We start from the raw sequence: 18293 nt of genomic DNA on the forward strand, positions 1-18293 counted from the left end.
GGGCAGCCGGGTAGCTCAGTGGCTTGAGAGTCAGGTCTAGAGACAGAAGGTCGTAGGTTCAAGTCTGGCCTCAGACACTTCCCAGCTGTGTGACCCTGGGCAAGTCACTTGACCCCCATTGCCCACCCTTACCACTCTTCTACCTATGAGCCAATATACAGAAGTTAAGGGTTTAAAGAAAGAAACAAATGAAAGAAAAACAAAAAAAAATAAAGTTTAAGTGTGCTACACCTTTTGGTGAATGTATTGTTGAACATTCACCCACTCACCCTTGGTAGGGAGAAGAAAAGAAAAAGGAATAAAGGACAAAGAGAAGATAGTGAAAGAAGGAAAACAAAATGGAAAAGAGGAGAAGGAAGGAAGGAAGGAAGGAAGGAAGGAAGGAAGGAAGGAAGGAAGAAAGGAAGGAAGATAAGAAGGAAGGAAGGATGGAAGGATGGATGGAAGAATGGATGGATGGAAGGAAGGATGGAAAAAAAGGAAGAAAACCTTCGAGCAACTTGTGTTTGCCTCAAAAATCATAAATTTTAAATTCTTTAACTGTCAAGGGAACATAGCCATCATCTAGCCTAGCCCCCTCATTTTAAAGTTGATGAAACAGAGGCCCAGAAGCTTGAAGGACCCTGTCCAAGTTTGTTACAAAGAGTTGTGTGGTTATCCTGCCAAAATAGGCCAAAGCAAAAGGAAAACTGTTCAGAAGAGTAAAGTAGTAGCTGTGGAAAGTGGGTGAATTAGAATCAGTAGAAGAAAAAAAAGAGGTTGTCTTCCGGTAATGACATTGGAAGGAGTCTTAGCCCACAAAGTGCCTTCCTCTCAGACCCCTCCTATGATCCTGGCTCCCTCACACTCCCTACAACTCCTTATCCTTAAGTTAATTTGTTTTCACCATCTTCGATCTTGGCGATATAAAAAGAATATTGCCCCTAGAATCAGGGAAATTGGGTTTAGAGTGGCTCTCACACTCATTAGCCATAACCTTGGACAAATTAAGTTCTCTGTGCATAAATTTCCTCATGGGTAAAGATGAATGGGTTGAACTAGATATTCTCTACTGTCTCTCTGATTCTGAATCCATAATCCTAGGTTGCTCATATTGGCCATTCTCTTTGCAGAGGCTCCATCCCCCACATACTATTAGAATTCTTAACATCCTTCACGCTAATGGGCTACCACCCACCTGAAGCCTTACTCATCCTTCCTGCTAGTTGCATCTCCCTCTTGTCTTAGTTGTTTGGTTTTTTTGTATCCCTACTAGACTGTAAGTTCCTTGAGTATTGGGAGTGTTTCATTTTTTTTTTTTTAATGTTTGTACCCGGTTCTTATCCCAGGGTCTTGCATACCATTTAGTGTGTAATTTATGTCTTTTGAATTAATTAATTGGAAAACATGGCAACCAGGTGGCACTGGATAGAGTGCTGGGTCAAGAGTCAGGAAAATTTTAGTTCAAATCTGACCTCATACACTTACTAGCTGGGTGACCCTGGGCTAGTCATTTAACCTTCGTTTGCCTGTTTCCTCATCTGTAAAACAGGTATAACAGCACCTACCTCCCAGTATCGTTAGGAGATCAAATGAGAAAATAATTGTAAAGTGCCTCGCACAGTACCTAGAATACTGTAAACATGCTATAAATGTTAGGTTTAGCTATTATTATTGATGAATTGACTCTTCTCTGATTCCTTCTATTCACAATAGAGTCCATATTACACAGTCCATATTTATGCCACTCATCCACTCATCTCCTCCATCTTTGATTGGAGCCCCTGCCACAGAATCTGGGAATCCCCATCAGTCACTTGGAGCTGAGGCAGGTGCCAATTCCAGGTGAGAAGTTGGACCGAGGGATAATGGGAAGAGGAGGTTTTCTTGGAGTCCCAGATTTTCATTCAGAATGTATTTTCCCATGAACATATTGTTCACATGGTAGTTAGATTCTGGAGAATTAGGACCATAATTTGTAGATACATTTGCAGATCCCTCTGGGCTAGCTCGGGAACATATGCACCATGTATATCATCATTTCTATGAGAAATACATTCCAAGCGCCAATCCCCCCACTAAAAAATGAACCATTGGAACATAAATCCACTTAAAAAGTCATGAACTGTCTGCATAAATATCTAAACAGATAAATAGGGAGGAGGGATTAGGGGGTGATTATTTACTTTACAAAAGTATTGCTTTATAGGATGCATTCCAAGGTGGCTTCCTGACCACACTAAAGCCCTTTAACTCAAATCATATTGAAAAATCTGCACGCAACTTTTCACGAAGAGCTCTGTTGAGTAAAGCAAGGACATCTGTACTGAGAATTTCACCCATGCCGTACCCCACTCATCCCACGTCACACCACATGCCAACGTGTTCTAAGAGTATTCTTAACTCGGGCGGCTTTTGTGAGCTAGTCATTAGTCACAAGCTGAAGGTCATTTTCCATTAAAGCATCTGTCTCTCACACTTTCTGATTTGTGAAAGTTAATATTAGCTTCTAAATTAAGAAGCTATCCAGTTTCTGAAGTTAGAAAAGAGCATCTCCTTACCTGTCAAGTTACCACTGAAACTGTTCCTGCCTTTTTAATGAACATTTACAATTAGGGGGCATCGTGTTAATATCCAAAGAAGGATTTTCATTATATGGTCAATCTGAATGTGGACAGGTAGACTTCATAAATCCACATGAGTAGACAGCTGTTCAAACATTAAAGAATCAGATCCATTAGGCTTTACCACGAAGTTGTTAGCGGGGAGTGTTATACTAGGGGCTTGTCGTCTTGTGATGGGGAATTGAGGAAAACGCCGTCAGGCAGAAACAATGATGAACATTTTGTGGTAAATTTTAGAAAATTGTAAATAAATTTTATAGTTAAGTACAGTCTGCATATATGTGTACATATATGTCTTTTATGTTTCTATGCAGTATTATATGCAGAAGGCAACAAACAGAAATAGGGGGGGTCACAGAATCTGGAGTCAGGAGAACAAGATGGCAATCTTCCTATCACCGTTAACTAGCTGTGTGATTGCTGAAGTTACTTTAACCTTATTTGCCTCGGTTGTCAAGTCCCATAACTTCTGGAATAGTTACTTTGCAGAAAATAGAGAACTTGAAAAGTGCCACCAAAGGAGAAGATTTCAATGATTTTAGGACCGAATTATTTTCTGTTCTTTTTGCCCAAGACACAGGACAGCTCATAGTAGAGCAGCACATAAGACTTCCCAGGAGAACAAAGAGAACCCAGGGATAGAAAGGGAAAGTCATTTAGAACAAATGAACCCCAGAGACTATCATGTCTGCAATGAACTTGGGTCTCTCTTGGCTTCTTCACTCTCAAACCATCAGCTCTGCAATTGAAGTCCAAAGGACAGCTCTGACTCCCTTAATCAGCATCATTTGCTTCATCTGTGTCATGAGGATGAGACAATTTCTAACATCACTTCTAGCTCTAATATTCTATTAGACTTACCTTCAATATTGAGATAAATGATCATATTTAGGAAGAAAAGAAGGCATATCCATAGATACAGACAGGGTGATACTTAAGACACTATTGACTATAGATTTTTCACTTTTAAAAATACAATCTGGCTTTAGACATTTCCTAGCTGTGTGACCCTGGGCAAGTCACTTAACAGCCATTGCCTAGACTGTACCACTCTTCTGCCTTGGAGCCAATACACAGTATTGACTCCAAGATGGAAGGTAAGAGTTTAAAAAAAAATACAATCTCAGATTTGACTTAGGGGAATTAATGTTGAAAATATTGTTGATACATACCTCTCTCTATTTACAATTATCTAATTTCTTAATCAAATAAGAAAATATTTAGAAAGCATTTAGCAAAGTGCTTGGCACACAGTAGGCACTTAATAAGTCCTTGTTGCCTTCCCTCATTTATTCCTTTTTTATAAAATGAATTTTGACTCAAATTCTTTCCATCTCCATCACTGATTATTCTCACTGGTGGATCGAACTACAGAGTCAACCAATTTGTCATCTCCAAATACAAATACAATAAAGGCATCTTCTCCTATCACAACTTGCCTAAAGTAGGTTTCTCATATTTGACTTCCTTGACAGTAATAATAAGGGTCAGATTCCATGTATCTTCCCTGACTTGGTTTGGTCCAAGATGCTTAAAACTTTGAGCTGCTTTTGTTATCAGGATTTTAAATCTTGATCGAAAGTAAGATCCCTTGATGATCCCGGTAGTGGGGAAAGCTTCCATGGGGCCCATCTTTTTTTCCCGTAGATAATTCTGAGAAATTTTTATTTCCAACCCTAATGAGGGTCTTCTGCTACTTTTCACATTCAAGAAATAAAATGTGGTCAGGTTGAGGATCTCTGAGAAAGAGCTAATTAGGGCTACTTGGCCAATCTACAATCAAGCCAAGGGTCATCAGTGACAATTGCTCTTAGGTTTAGGGGACTTCTAAGATTAGGAGAATGTTAATTTTCCTAATTGCCATCTGGATTTATGATGGTGATAGTAGTTTCTTGTTGGATAAGCCATCAGCAGAGCAGTGGAGGTCTTGTCAGTGTCCGTATCACTCTACTTCTATATAAGCCATTCTGAGATTACTCCTGAGTTCTACTGGAGAAGCTCTTGTAGACAAAAATATTTTTAAAAAAAATTCAGGAAGACTGGTTTCAGAGAAGATGGCAGCACCTCTGCTCCAGTCTATTTCCATGACTGCTTCACTTCTCAGGGCAAGGCAGTTCAATGAGTCAGTTTTATTTTAAGTCTAATGGAGGTCTCTCATCTTCAAAATCACCTCTCTCTCTTTGCTCATCAGTGACAGTTGAGATAAGCAAGTTTTCAAAAATTGAGATGAATTAGCAAATTCAGCTTTCCTTTGAGCTCTTTTTCTAATTATGCCTAGTATGTGAAAGTCAAACAGTTGATATTTACTTGACATGCCATACTCTTCTTGTTAATGCTGTAGTGATAAAATCTAGAATTTGTGACAGGATGATCACTGCTATGGCAACCGACTGATGTCAAGCACAGGATTAGAAGGACTTGACTGTAGGTTTGTACAAAGCTCTCCCATTGGATGTGGCCCATATCTTCCTCCATGTTAGTACAGGAGACAGCTCATCATAATATGACTGGGAATTTACATTGCCCTTTTCATTTTCAAAGCTCTGTACAAATATTAATGAGTCACCATGCCATCCCTGCCCGTCTAAGAAATGCCATTGCCTTCACTTTCAGTGGGTGGGTGGGCATCAGTACCTGGCTTAGAGTTAGGACTTTTTCTATAGGTTCACACTATTGAATGGTAGAGAAGAATTAAAGAGAGAGTAGGAAATACTGTATAATTTTAGCTTTCTCTACAATTATTTTAAGGGGGGAAAATTGTGGAGGATCCCTTCTTTTCTTCAGTGATTCCTAGTTCTAAGGAATCACTGGGATTTCACTAAGATTTCTTTCCCTCTGTTACTGTCACTGTACCTTCAGTGGGGTTCAACAGTGCAAATGGTCATGTATTTTCAGATTTTCATATATTGAGGCACACAAGGAAACTTTTAGCTCTATATATTAATTTAAAAAACCCTTTCATATATTTGTATATATATATATGTATGTGTGTGTGTGTGTGTATATATGTAAATATATATACGTATATATATATATTATAAAAATAGCCTATGGAGGTTACACAGGAATACTACAGGTACTACAAAGGAACAGAAATAAGCCTTTTATTATGTCTCATATGTACAAGAAAAGCTGTTTCCCACAGCTCCATAATGTCTGTGTGAAAGAGCCTCTGTCACCGTGCTTACATTAGTGACACCATTTAAACACTGTTGCACATTATTAACAAACAGAATCATTAACAATTAGGCATAAAAGACACAGGTACACAAAGCCAGCTTCACATAGTTTCACATAGATTTGGAAAAAAAAAAAAACGCCACAAAAATAAAATGTGCCAGTAAAAAAAAAAAAATAGGCATATTTTAGATTCCACAATACATGATTCTGGTTTTTTTTTTTAATCCCCCCTTTCTTTTTTTTTTTTTTTTTTTACATGATATGCTGAGCTTTAACCTTGAGCTTCCCCTTCCTCGACATCAGGATTTGCAGGCACTTTAGCAACCCAGCTCTGTTTTACATACATGAAGATCAGACCTACAAATATAAAAACAGCTGCTGCACCAGAGATCCTCCTTCTCTGTGTGCACAAGAAAAATGTTGCTAAGAGCAATCATGTCATTTTTGTGATTTTTTTGGACACCCATGTGCATTTGGTAGGATATGTAACAATTTCCTTCTCCATATCCTTTAATTTCTTCATATGTGTAAAAATTATTTTTAATGTGATATCACAATATAGACTTTTCTTTATAAGGAAGTGCAGACCAACTGTCAGTTATAACAAGACTTCAGGGAAAAAAAGGTAGAAAACATATTAGCTTTTAGAACTCCAAAGCGACTATCTGATTTCTCTTTGTCCTGCTCTTCGCCCTCCCTCTCAGACCTGTCAAAACAAAAACTAATTAAAGTAATTATCATCATGTATTGGACTCTGGACGCTTTCTGGAAGAATTTTTTCTTTTTTTTTTCTGATGATTTCATACAACAAAATTCATTTGGGGCAGACATGCCTATTCCTCCCCCAAAAGGGAAAAATCCCATTCCCACCCCAACTCCCTTTTCCCTATGATAAATGACAGTGAAAAAGCAAACTGTCACTGTGGATTTGATGGAGAAGTTGTATTTATAAATATATATATGGTCTTTGATGCTTTCCTTCTTGATAAAATTCTAGTTGATATAAAATAAATGTAAAAGGAACCTTAGGATAACTGAAAAGTATCACAGTGTGGTTTTGTTTATGCATTAGAATAAAGGAGATTCGTCTTTGAAAAGAATATTAAAGAAGGGAAAACCATATTTCAATACTTAAATATTGATCAAAAAAGTACCATAAATGATCCCACCTGGAATACATCTTAAAGCTGTGATTTCTAGACATCTTGCTTTCTGGGGATCACCTCTCACCCGAGAAAAGTTAAAAGAAAGAAAGATGGAGAAAGACCATCCCCAATGCCAGGTTAATTTTATTCTGCAAGGCTGGGTAGGCTGTTGTAATAAAAATCCACTGCAGAATAGAACATACTGCTACAAACCCTAATAATGAGTCATTGACAGCTAATGGACTGGGCAAAGATGTTCAATACCCAGGGGAGATGCTTAGTGTACTTAACAGGACGATTGTCGATTGGCGAGGGAAAATCCTTCCATGAAAATAACACTTGAGACATAGTGGCAAAGACATTAAGGCCCACCACTCCTTTGCCCATATCGCTAAAGGCACTGATTCAGACACCAGAGATATTCCAGAGTACCATCAAGTTTTTTTGTTTGTTTTTTTTTAACTTTCCAAAATACAAGTCTTCATAGGAAAATGTCCTTTATTGCATTGCGTGGAGCTGGGTGCCCCCTCACCCACTCAAGAATAAAACGGTCTTCCTTTTTCTGGGGTTTGCAATCTGTTTAACCTGGCTACCTGAGATGGGGAGGGGGGCACATCTTGCCGGAAGGGACCTTTTGGAGGGCCGTAATTGGGGTCCTGGGCTTTCTTATAGGAGTCATAATTGTTAGGTCCATCAGAAGGGGGCTTTTTTTTCAGCTGTTGTTCCTTCCTCCTCTGTTCCTGGCGAAGAAGTTCCTGGGTTTCCAACATCACCCTGGCATTGAAGCCATGCCCTCCCATGTAGCCATTTCTGGAGCCCTGGTAGCTGGAGTATCTGGGATTTTCCTTTGCACTCTGGAACCCTTCTCCAGGAGAATAGTTCTGCTCCCAGGAGTCTTGAGACACAGAGCTGGCATTCTTTCTGCTTTGCCTGAAATCAAAACACACAGGTTGGCTTGGGGTTACTTGGTAGAGAGATGGGGGGTGGGGGAAGTGCATTTCAACCTTCACTTCTTATCACTCCCTCCCCACATTATCTGCAAAATATTTTAGAGAAACTTGAACCGTCTTTTTTCCTTAACATCTGCAGGCTTCCCACAATGTCCCATCAGCTAGGTGATGCTCCTGCTTTAGCAGCTGGTCCATCAATATGTCCCTCCCTCTCTCACTCTGGGCAGCCACCTTGGCTGCTTGGCTTTGGGTAACAATAGCTCCTGCAATCCCGAGGCCCTGGCAAGATACTGTAGGGAAACATTGGGATTTTGGCAGCCTGTGCTAGGGCAATAATTGCCAGCTTCGTGAGGTCTTCAATTCAATTCTAAACAAGCAAAACAAATATTTTACCCAGCTGCCACCACAATGCCAGAGACACGAGCTAACTTGGAGCACAAGTAATGGATTACAATATGAGTTCAGTTATGAAAGATTTAAGTCTAGACTCCTTTATGATTAAAAATGCAACAGGCAGACCCTTAAAGCACCGGCTGTAGAGTTGTGTATGTCAGCAGCTGACACTCTTCAGAGGACTTGCTCCTTCTGATTTCAGAATGAGGAAGTTCTGAAGACTAAGCATTATTTTCTTGCACACTGTACCTTCACCAAAGGCCAGGATAACCTACTTAACTCACTTTCAGTAACCCTCGGGAGAGGAAAATAAATCAGAATCATAGAGAAATTTCAAATTCTTATCTCTTTCTGCAATAAAATGGTATATCATCCCCAGGAAACATTATTGTTTTGAAACATCTTTAATTTACTATCAAGTCTCTAGATGCTTTTATGAATTTACAATAAGATCAGTGATGATAAAGCAAAACAATTTTGTGCCAGAAAGGAAGACATTCACTAATTTTTGCCTTTAAAATAGAGCAGGGGAGGAGAATTAAGCAATAAAACAAAATATATTGCTTCATTCATCAATAAGGAAATAATTTAGCTACAGCATATATTGCTTGGTCTTTCCCCTCAGTGCATACAAAATGGTTGGATTTTCATATCCAGCCCCCCCCCTTTTTTTGAGGTAGGTAACTTAAGGTGGTCTATAAAGCCACTTTTTCACCTGTTGAAGGGATCATCTTTTTACTCATTGAAAGGATCATCTGTATGTTCAGAGCTGATATTAATATAGCTTGAGATAAAAGAAGCTTAGAAACATTTTCAATAAAGTATGAAATGTAGTTGGGTCTATTTTCAACCAGAAAAAACTCACTTAAATTTCAGCATCATCCTCTGATATGACAGTGATTAATTGAATATTCTTCATTATCTCTCCCTGGTCCTGCTTTAATGGAAGCTGGACCATTTATACTACTAGTCTAAGCAGAATCCTTAAATATGATGGAAGAGTATATTTGCCTAAAGCACTGATTATTTTCACTTAAAAAGTCATAAATTAATCTGCCCAAAGACAAGAACAACAGAAAGTGCCTGCATGAAATCAGCGAATTAACATTAATCATAAAACTTTAATTAAAACACTGATCTTGGTACTGATGTTCCATTTGCAACTGAGGGCTCTCTTGATAGGTTAGTTATAAAATTTTGAGCAATCAAAAACGGGCTGCTGAGCTGATGGTTCTTTTCATCTCTGGCTATCAAGATACATTCTCCCCATGAAGCCTGAAGCTTTAGCTATCAGGAGATCCTGAAGCTTGAATTGAATTTGAAAGCATACCCAGAAGGTAGTCTTGGACAGTGTTTTGCCCTTGGAGAAGCTCCCTAGTGGCTTGCTGATTATGATGACAACAATGATGACAATGTGACTTCAAACCCATCTATAAGAAGTTCTCTCCAGATCAGTAGATAGAATTACTTTTGTTTGAAGGGCTTTCATACATGACCTAATTCCTTCCTATCTAACTGAAAGGAGATCATTGTGTTTAAAACTTCTGTCCAGGATATTAAAGATATGTTTTAAAGTGTATTTTGGGGGGGGATTGGGGTAATGGCTACAAATGGGCTGGTCTGAACTTTGGAGAAGAAGTTATCCAACTATTAAAAGCACCTGTTTTATTAAAGCACTTATTTAACATGCTTATTGATAAAAAAGAGAATAGAAAGGACTCTGGAGCAAAAGTTGGCAAACTATGGTTCAAGAGTCAAATCTGCCCCTTAGCCTATCTTTCTGTAGTGCTCCATCAAAGAATAGTTTTCACTTAAAAAAATAATAACCCTTACCTTCCATCTTAGAATCTAAGCTAGAAGAGTGGTAAGGGGTGGGGGGTAAGTGACTTGTCCAGGGTCACCTAGCTAAGAAGTTTTTGAGACCTTATCTGATCCCAGGACCTCCTGACTCTACTGAGTCACCTACCTGCCCCTTGGCTTTTATATTTTTAAAATAAAGTGGTAGTTTGCCAACCCTGGCTCTAGAATGGCAAATGGTATAAACCTTAATTGCACAAAAAAGGTGAAGTCATTGGAAAAAATGGTATGGACTGCATGTTCTTTGGGGTCTTTTTGCTCAGATCCATAAAGAAACTAAACACCAAATTCTTCTTAAATGTGACTTAGGGAGAGAGAAATTTTGACAGTTAAAAGAATGGTTAAACAAATGAAGGATGGATTCTTGGATTGGTAACTAGAGAAAACCAAAGAAGAAAAAAAATAGTTGCCAGACCTGGGATTTTTAAAGTCAGAAAACTTTTTTTACACAGGTAAACAGGAAGCCAGAAGTCAGTAAAGTTCAAAGCATTTTGAATTAGCAGGGAGAGCATCGCATTGTGAATGGGTATTTGAGTCTTGAGATCTTGCTTCTCAGTATATTTCTATATTCATCTCTGAGAAAGCTTTTTAACTAAACATATAATGATATCCTATTTTTCATGATTATATATGTTATACGTTTGAAGAAAGGCATATTCAGAGGTAGAAATGTGTGACAAATGTTTATTGTCTCAACTGTCTCAACTAAGGGAAAGAAATTGGGGGAAGATTGCATAAACTTAGCTCGAACAGAACTCTCAGCTGATAGCCACTGGAATTCTAGGCATAATGACTAAGAGAAAATAACCAGTCTCAAAGGATCATTCCTAAAAGATCCATCATATTCCAGGTAGATTAAACAAGACATAAAGAACCTGACAATGGAAACTTAAATTCAATAAAATAAACAAGAAGTAAGCACTAACTATATAGAGATAACTATGGTTCAGTTTCCATTTGGTTGTTTCTTTTTATAAATGATAGTTTGTTTATCTCTTGAGAATAAGCCCAAAATGAGTTTCTCAACTCATTCATTAGGATGCACATGCTGCTTTGGCAAGCATATTCTTTCAAATATTACCTTTTTCTAATTGAGTTTTCCTAGTATTTTCTGCAGAGTGTTTATAGACTGAAAGCATATGAGGACAGGCGACATTTATTGTTTTAACCTTTACATTCTGTATTAGAATCAATATTTAGAATCGATTAAGTAATAATGGAAGTTAAGTGACTTGCCCAGGGTCACATAGCTAGGAGGTGTCTGAGGTCACATTTGAACCCAGAATCTCCAATCTCTAGACCTGCCTCTCAATCCACTGAGCCCCAGGACATGCCTTTTTATTTCCTCCAATACAGATTTTTGAACACATCAGGCATTTGATAAATAAGTATTGTTATTATTGACATGAGAAAAAAAATTCTCAACCTTTAGATTTCCCAAGATGAAGAAAAACAATGTAGTTCAACCATCAGTCATTGAAATGAGAGGTAAAATGATGAACGAAATAAGATATAATGTCCCAGGGCTGAGAAATCAATTATATTTATGACTAAATATAAAAGCATAAATATTTGGTCTAGGCTTAAAAGTAAAGGAAAAGGTAAAAAAAAAAATAGGGCTATGACTCCAAAGAGAATGAAAAAGGGTTAGTATAGTAAATGAGATGGAACTAAGGACAGACAGAAAAGCTGAGGAGAGAGAGAGAGAAGGCAAAGGAAATAAGGGGATAAGGTGTAAGTGAAGAAGTAACAGTAAGAAAGCAACTCTAAGAAAATCTTAAGGTTAAGAGACAAGACTGAAAATGTTTTTACTTTTTGAGGTTGGGGGAAGGGAGCTTCTTTTCAGGAAAAGAAAGGTAAAAGGTGGTGAGATTAATTTGGGAATTGGGAATAAAGGGATTCTCACTGATTAGGAAAGGAGTGGGGGTCTACGTGAGTTCTCTTCCCTCCTAGATTTCATGCATATTCTGAATCAATTGCCAGCTGGCTAATGTTTCTTATTTGACATTTTAAGATGTAACTGTAATCCAGCTAAAGATTTTCTTAATTACTGTTAGAATTTGCAAACCACCCTGGTTTCCTATAGTAGGCTCTAATTCAAACCACCTTCTCTAATGTTAGCACAGGAAAAGTTGGATAAAAACGGCCTGGCCATTTGTTTTATTTTATGTTCAACTTGGTAATGACCTGGACTTGTTTTTCACTTTGGTGAAATCTTTGGTTTCAAATACCAAACCAACTTGTTTAGACAAAACTCTGCTAATTGTCAACATCCGATAATTAAAGATCTTGTGTCTTTGAAGAGAATCACATGGCAGAAAATTGGACATGGCTTGTCTTCATATTGTTTCCCCTGGTTACTTTTCATATCCATCTGCTTGGTTTCTTTAGCTTCAGATTTCTATATATCGTACTACCTTTCAGAGAGCTGTTTTATAAGAGATAGTGTAAAAAAGTTAATATTGGTGAAACCTGGAAATACCCCCCCCCAAAGTGATATTTCCAAGCAAATAAAAATAGGGACATCATCTAGTAGATTTTTCAGAAGAAAAGCCATTAGGCAGGAGCCCATCAAGTCCTCATGTTCTAAAAGAATATAACCCCTAGAGTTAGGGGTTAAGGTAACTAAGTTGAGACTTTTTTCCTTTCAAGAGATTCAAAATCTCCAATTTTCAGGTGAAGCTATGATCTCTTTCTCTATATACTATAGTCACAAAGAATCCAGATCCTTAACAGTAATGGCACCCCAACCAAGGAATGACCACGGCAGAAAGAACCCTAGATTAGACACAAAAGACATGGGGTTCAAGTTGTGGATTTCAGTGGGTTGCTAAAAAGACCAAGGAGGACAATGCATGTGAAAATTGTTCTGTACTCTGTGAAGCTCCACATAGAAGCATTCAATTATTATTTTGAGGTCAATTCAATAAACATTTTTTTATGCATCTTCCATGTGTACAAAGCACTCTGCTGAATACTGAAGATACAAAAAGAGGCAAAACCACATGGTGCTTACCATCGAATGGGCCAGCATTTATCCTTCTCAGTAACAGATCCCTTTCACTGGAACAATGTATTTTTGGAAGATGAAATGCTTTTGGACTACTGAAAAACTAAGGGCTATGACAGAAGTTCTATTTTGGTGTGTTTGGGTAGTCGAGGCACATGGCTAGATAATGCAGCTCTTGTGGGGGTGGTCAGGTAGTAGAGTAAACAAGAATCCTACACTTTTAGTCAGGGAGGTCTGAGTTTGAAGGCTTTTCCAAACCTTTACTAGTAGCATAAGCCTGAGCAAGGCTTGTATTACTAGTATAATTAACCCTCATTGATAGTAATAGTATCAATTAACCTCTCTCAGCCTTGACTATATATAAATGAGGATAATAACATCATCTACCTTACAGGATTGTTGTAAGGATCAAATAAAATAATTTATGTAAAGCACTTCGCAAGCCTTAAAGCATTAGATAAATGCAAGCTATTATTAATAAAATTTTATTAATAAAATCCATGGTATTCATCATCTCTCTACTCTGCCCCTTTCCTTTCAAGAAGGCTGGAATCCAGGGGTATACCGCAAATCTCTATCTAGCACATTTCATGGTGGATTTCCTTTCTTTCTTTCTGTTGTGGATAGTTGTTTTTAGCATATGGTTTCCCAGACTTTCCTATTGTTTTTCATTGCCTCTCTTCCTTTCCCTAGACCTTCTCCCTTCCTTAATTCATTCACCCTTCCCCGCTTTACTCATTTTCCCTTGTCATCCTCTCTAACCACAAAACAAAATATATTGAGCCCAACAGCTCTTATAACAGCAACAGTGGAATTCTCTAATGGTTTTGGGAAAAGGCTTTCAGGTATGTTAATCTATCCAGGTTGATACATACGACATCTCCCTTAGAATATAGACTTAACAGTTCTGGAGAGCAGAGGAAGTGGACATCTATTTCCCATCTATTTCTCAGTTTATTTGTTTCTCAGAATGAGAGTTTTGGAAGACAACTCAGAGATCATATAATTGAACCAGCACTTAAACAGGAATTCCTGTTATAATATCCTTCACAAGTGATCATTCAGTGTCTCTTTTAAGATTTTCAGTGATACACAACCTACTATCATTTTAATTTTAGATGTCCCTGGTTGTTACAAAGTTGTTTTTTTCCCCCCCAGTGAGATGATAGCCTCTTTTTTTTTTTTCCTTCCTTTCTAAAGCCAGGCAATTGCCTTCTCTGGTTATTCCCCCTCTCCCCTCCCAGCTATTTTCTTGCCATTGGTTCTGCCACTGTTCCCTTCAGAGGCCATGAGATTGCCATAATCCACTCAGTTTTGGAACTCTGACTCTTGGACTTGCTCGGTTTTTACTAGTAAGTACAGGAACACAAACACATTGTCCATGCTAGCTAGCTGGCTCTGGCTACACTTCACAGACTACCCTGCTAGTGCATATAAACCTCCTTCTCCTCACCTCATCCAAATATAGGGTTCAAAGTCCTGGAAATCTGGAAGTGAAAGGAATAGATAACACAGCTGCTTCCCCACCAATAACTACCACAGAACCTCTGAGAAGGTAGTAAAAATAAGGGCAGATCTATAAACCTTGTCAGAGATAGGATCCTTCCTGCAAAGAAGTGGAAGGGTGAAAAAAGCTTGGAGCTGATATTGTTCCCTTTCTTCTTCTCCCCTTTCCCCCTACCATGATATGTGCTGGCTAGAGATTTTCAGCATACCTCTGGAATCCAGCTCTCTTGAAGCCTAGGTTGATTATAAAACATAGAAATGTATAGAAATCTCCTCTGGATATGCAACTTTTGTGTGGGGAATTTCTCTCTATTACTTCCTGGCATGGACACTGACCTATCACAGAATCCTTCATTTGGAGAATTATTTACAACTAATTTTAGAAAATAAAGTGGGTAGAGAAACTAATTAATTCTTTTTTCCTTTTAAGAGAAAAATCCTATGAACCTATATGCCCCCTAGGTCTGTCCTTTGAAATCAACCAGAACAAGATCAATCCCTCTTCCATGTGTGAACCCCCAAATATCATCTGAATAATGATCATGTCCACTCCCCAAGTCCTCTCTTCTTCAGGCTGAACCTCACCAATTTCTTTGCTATTGTCTCTTTTCTTAGAAAATTAGACATTTGAAGGCATGAATAACAAGTCATATTGGGACATGCCCTGGAATCAGGATTGAGAGACCCAAATTCTACTTCTATATCTGTGATTTACTAACTGTGTAACTATAGGGAAAATGCTCTCCTTCACCCCTACCGATGTGACTCCACCAAAATCTTTCTTCAATGTCTCATCATGATTTGACATTAAACCTGTGTTCTCTAAGGCTATGCCTAGGAAGGATAATCATTGGCAAGTGATATAAGCAGGAAAGACAGTGGACAAGACCAAAAACTGTTCTCTGAGAACCAGCATAACAGAGTTCAGAGAAACTCATCACCAGATAGTTGGATACTAGGAAATGCTTTGGTTGGTCACAATAACATATGAATCTGCATTAGTAGAGTGAATATCCACAGCGAGGAAATCCCAGATCTCTGGTTGCCTCTACTCCTGGAAAACTCTCACTTCTCATCTCTGGTTTCTCTGGCTTCCATTAAGTCAAAGCCAAAATCTTTTCCAGGAAGCCTTTCCTAATCTTTCTTAATTTTTGCACCTTCCCATTTATCCTGAACGTAGCTTGTTTCCACATATTTGTTGGCTTATTGTCTCCCCTTTTAGATTGTGAGTTTCTTGAGGACAGAGACTATTTTATGCCTCTTAGTAGTTTAGCACTTAGCACAAAGTAGGTATTTAATGCGGAGTGAATACCTTGGATAGAAAAAAAAAATGCCAATTCCAACAATGAACTAAAAGAGAAAAAGAGAGCAAAGGATAGTGGGCTATTAAGTTCAATGGCAAGAACTGCTTTGATTAATAAGGAATAATACACTGGATGAACTGGGTGTCATGTAGTCTTAACATGGAGAAAGATTACAGCCTTGTGGAAGGTCTTTCAATTCCCCAACCCTATCCATTTCAAGAGTAGTGTCAAAGAAGAAAATTCCCTGATTATCTGTCAATAAATCAGGTTGGTGTTTCCATGACTTCCATATCCACAAACAAGAAGGGTAGGGGAGAATTTGATGACAAGTAATATGGCACAGTTTGTAAACACTTCCCTTTAAAAGAGAATAAGGTATCTTGAAAATATTTTCCCTCTTGTTCTGACTTGCTTCTGGTTAATTCAGTCCTTTGTTAGCTGTTACCAGAACTATTTCAATATACTCATAATTTGTCTTTCTGCAGTCAGCCTCTTCTCTCATTCTTCCTCCATATGATAGCTAAATTGATATGTCTAAAGCATAAGGGTGTCCAAGTCTCTCTCCTGCTCAAGAAATTTCAGTGACTCCCTACTGATTCTATGTTTAAAAAATGTAAACTCTTTTTGCTCTTTATAGAAGATCTTGATATCATGCTCCAAATTTTCCAGTATGATTTCATTTTGTTTGCCTCTTAAATACTGGATGTTCCTTACAAACTAGCTTATTTATTAATAAATACAACACTAGCTTACAAACTAGCTTATTTATTATTCCCTGTACATAACAGACCATTTACCTTCTCCATGTCTTTTCAGAGGTTCTCTCTCATTTCTAGAATGTTTTCTCTTCTCACCTCTTCCTCTTGGAACTACCTTCTTATGTCTCAGATCAAGTAGTCCTATCTACAAGTCTTTTCTCATTTACCTAGTTGTCAGGGTCCCTATCCTGAAATTATTTCTTTTTTTAATTTCAATTTATTTTGTCTTTATTTGCCTATATGCTGTAACCTCCAGTGATATAGGGGGTCCTTGAAGATAGTCTTTGAGGTCCTTGAGGACAGTGACTGTATTGTTTTAGTTTCTGAATCTCAGTGTCAAACATAGTGCATACAGAAATGAAGCCTACTGAAGAATGGAAATCCATGGATTAACACTTACCAAGTGATATGTCAGTGATTTTAATGACTTGGTATAGATGTAACAACTTCAAACTCTTTCGGTTCCCAATTCCCAATCGACCACCCCTTGGCAACTTGGAGAAGTGAGTACTAATGTTGAGGTCTTTCCTCCTTCTATTAGAATATAAAAGCCACCCAGGAAGTTTATCTGAGTTTGGAGATTTGAAGTGCCATAAGAGAATCATCATACCTCGGTAATGAGCTGTATTGGCGTTGTGCTTGCTGGAAGCTCTCTCGTTCTTCTTGCCTCTGTCTCTGCATCTGCACCTCCACAGAAACAGAATGTCTTCCACTCTGTGTGTATATTTTAGTGTTTGGCTAAAAGACAAAAATGCAAGAAAAACATGGGAAAACAGAATGACTCAAAGAGTGTAATGAGTTCAATCGCTTTGGGGCAACTTTGTAGATTCATTTTAAAGCATGCACAGATTATTTAAAACATTATTTTCCTTGAACATTATTTCATAAAAATCCTTGAAAATGAAAGGGTAAAATGATTTATCCTTTCATACTATATAATAAAAAAGTACACATTTCTTGACTTTGGAATGCATCATGAATCTTTTTTTTTTTTTAAGTTTTTTCAGGGTGGGTCTGTCATTATGTTTTGCTTATATGAATATCAAAATTGGATCATATTGCTGAGAAAACATCAATGAAAAACTTAACTCAGAAATCTCCCAAAATGAAACAAAATAATTCACCCATCAAGTAGAGAGAGGTGGCCTTTTTAGGCAACAAGGTGAAAAGTGACCTAGGAAAATTTTACCACAGTTTACAAAGTAGAAAAAATCCACTAATGGAGAGTTGAGAATTGGTTATGTACATTATATTTTTAAACGTATTTGCATCTATCTTTAAAGCCATATTAGATAACTATAATGCATCTGTCATATGCTTATACTGATTTGGTTATAGCTACCTAGAAATCATTTCAACAAAATCAGCCTTTATCTACTACCACTCCTTTTTTGTTACTCTACATATTTCTTTGAGGAAATGGCTCATTTCTCTCTCTCTCTGTCTCTCTTTTTCTCTCCTTCCCTTTCTCTCTCTCTCCTTCCCACTCTCCCCCTCTCTGTCTCTCTCTCCTTCCTTTTCTCTCTCCTTCCATCTCTCCCCCTCCTCTCTTTCTCCCTCTCTCCCCCTCTCTGTCTTTCTCTCCTT

The 18293-nt window shown here is 37.9% G+C and overlaps 1 protein-coding gene across 8 annotated transcripts in view; it reads right to left on the reverse strand.

Annotated features, from left to right (window-relative positions):
• Nucleotides 1–5690: 5690 nt before the first annotated feature.
• Nucleotides 5691–18293, reverse strand: part of PARD3 (par-3 family cell polarity regulator) — a 756723-nt gene continuing 744120 nt past the window's right edge. For all 8 annotated transcript variants that reach the window (XM_044677679.1, XM_044677682.1, XM_044677677.1 and 5 more), the window contains 2 exons: nt 17317–17444; nt 5691–7858 (listed from right to left, as the gene is read on the reverse strand). In XM_044677679.1, the coding sequence (XP_044533614.1) occupies nt 7465–7858; nt 17317–17444 (522 nt within the window). In that variant the 3' untranslated portion in view covers nt 5691–7464. The remainder of the gene's footprint in view (nt 7859–17316; nt 17445–18293) is intronic.

This window comes from Gracilinanus agilis, chromosome 5 (genome assembly GCF_016433145.1).
Source record: "Gracilinanus agilis isolate LMUSP501 chromosome 5, AgileGrace, whole genome shotgun sequence".
Taxonomy (NCBI): Eukaryota; Metazoa; Chordata; class Mammalia; order Didelphimorphia; family Didelphidae; genus Gracilinanus; species Gracilinanus agilis.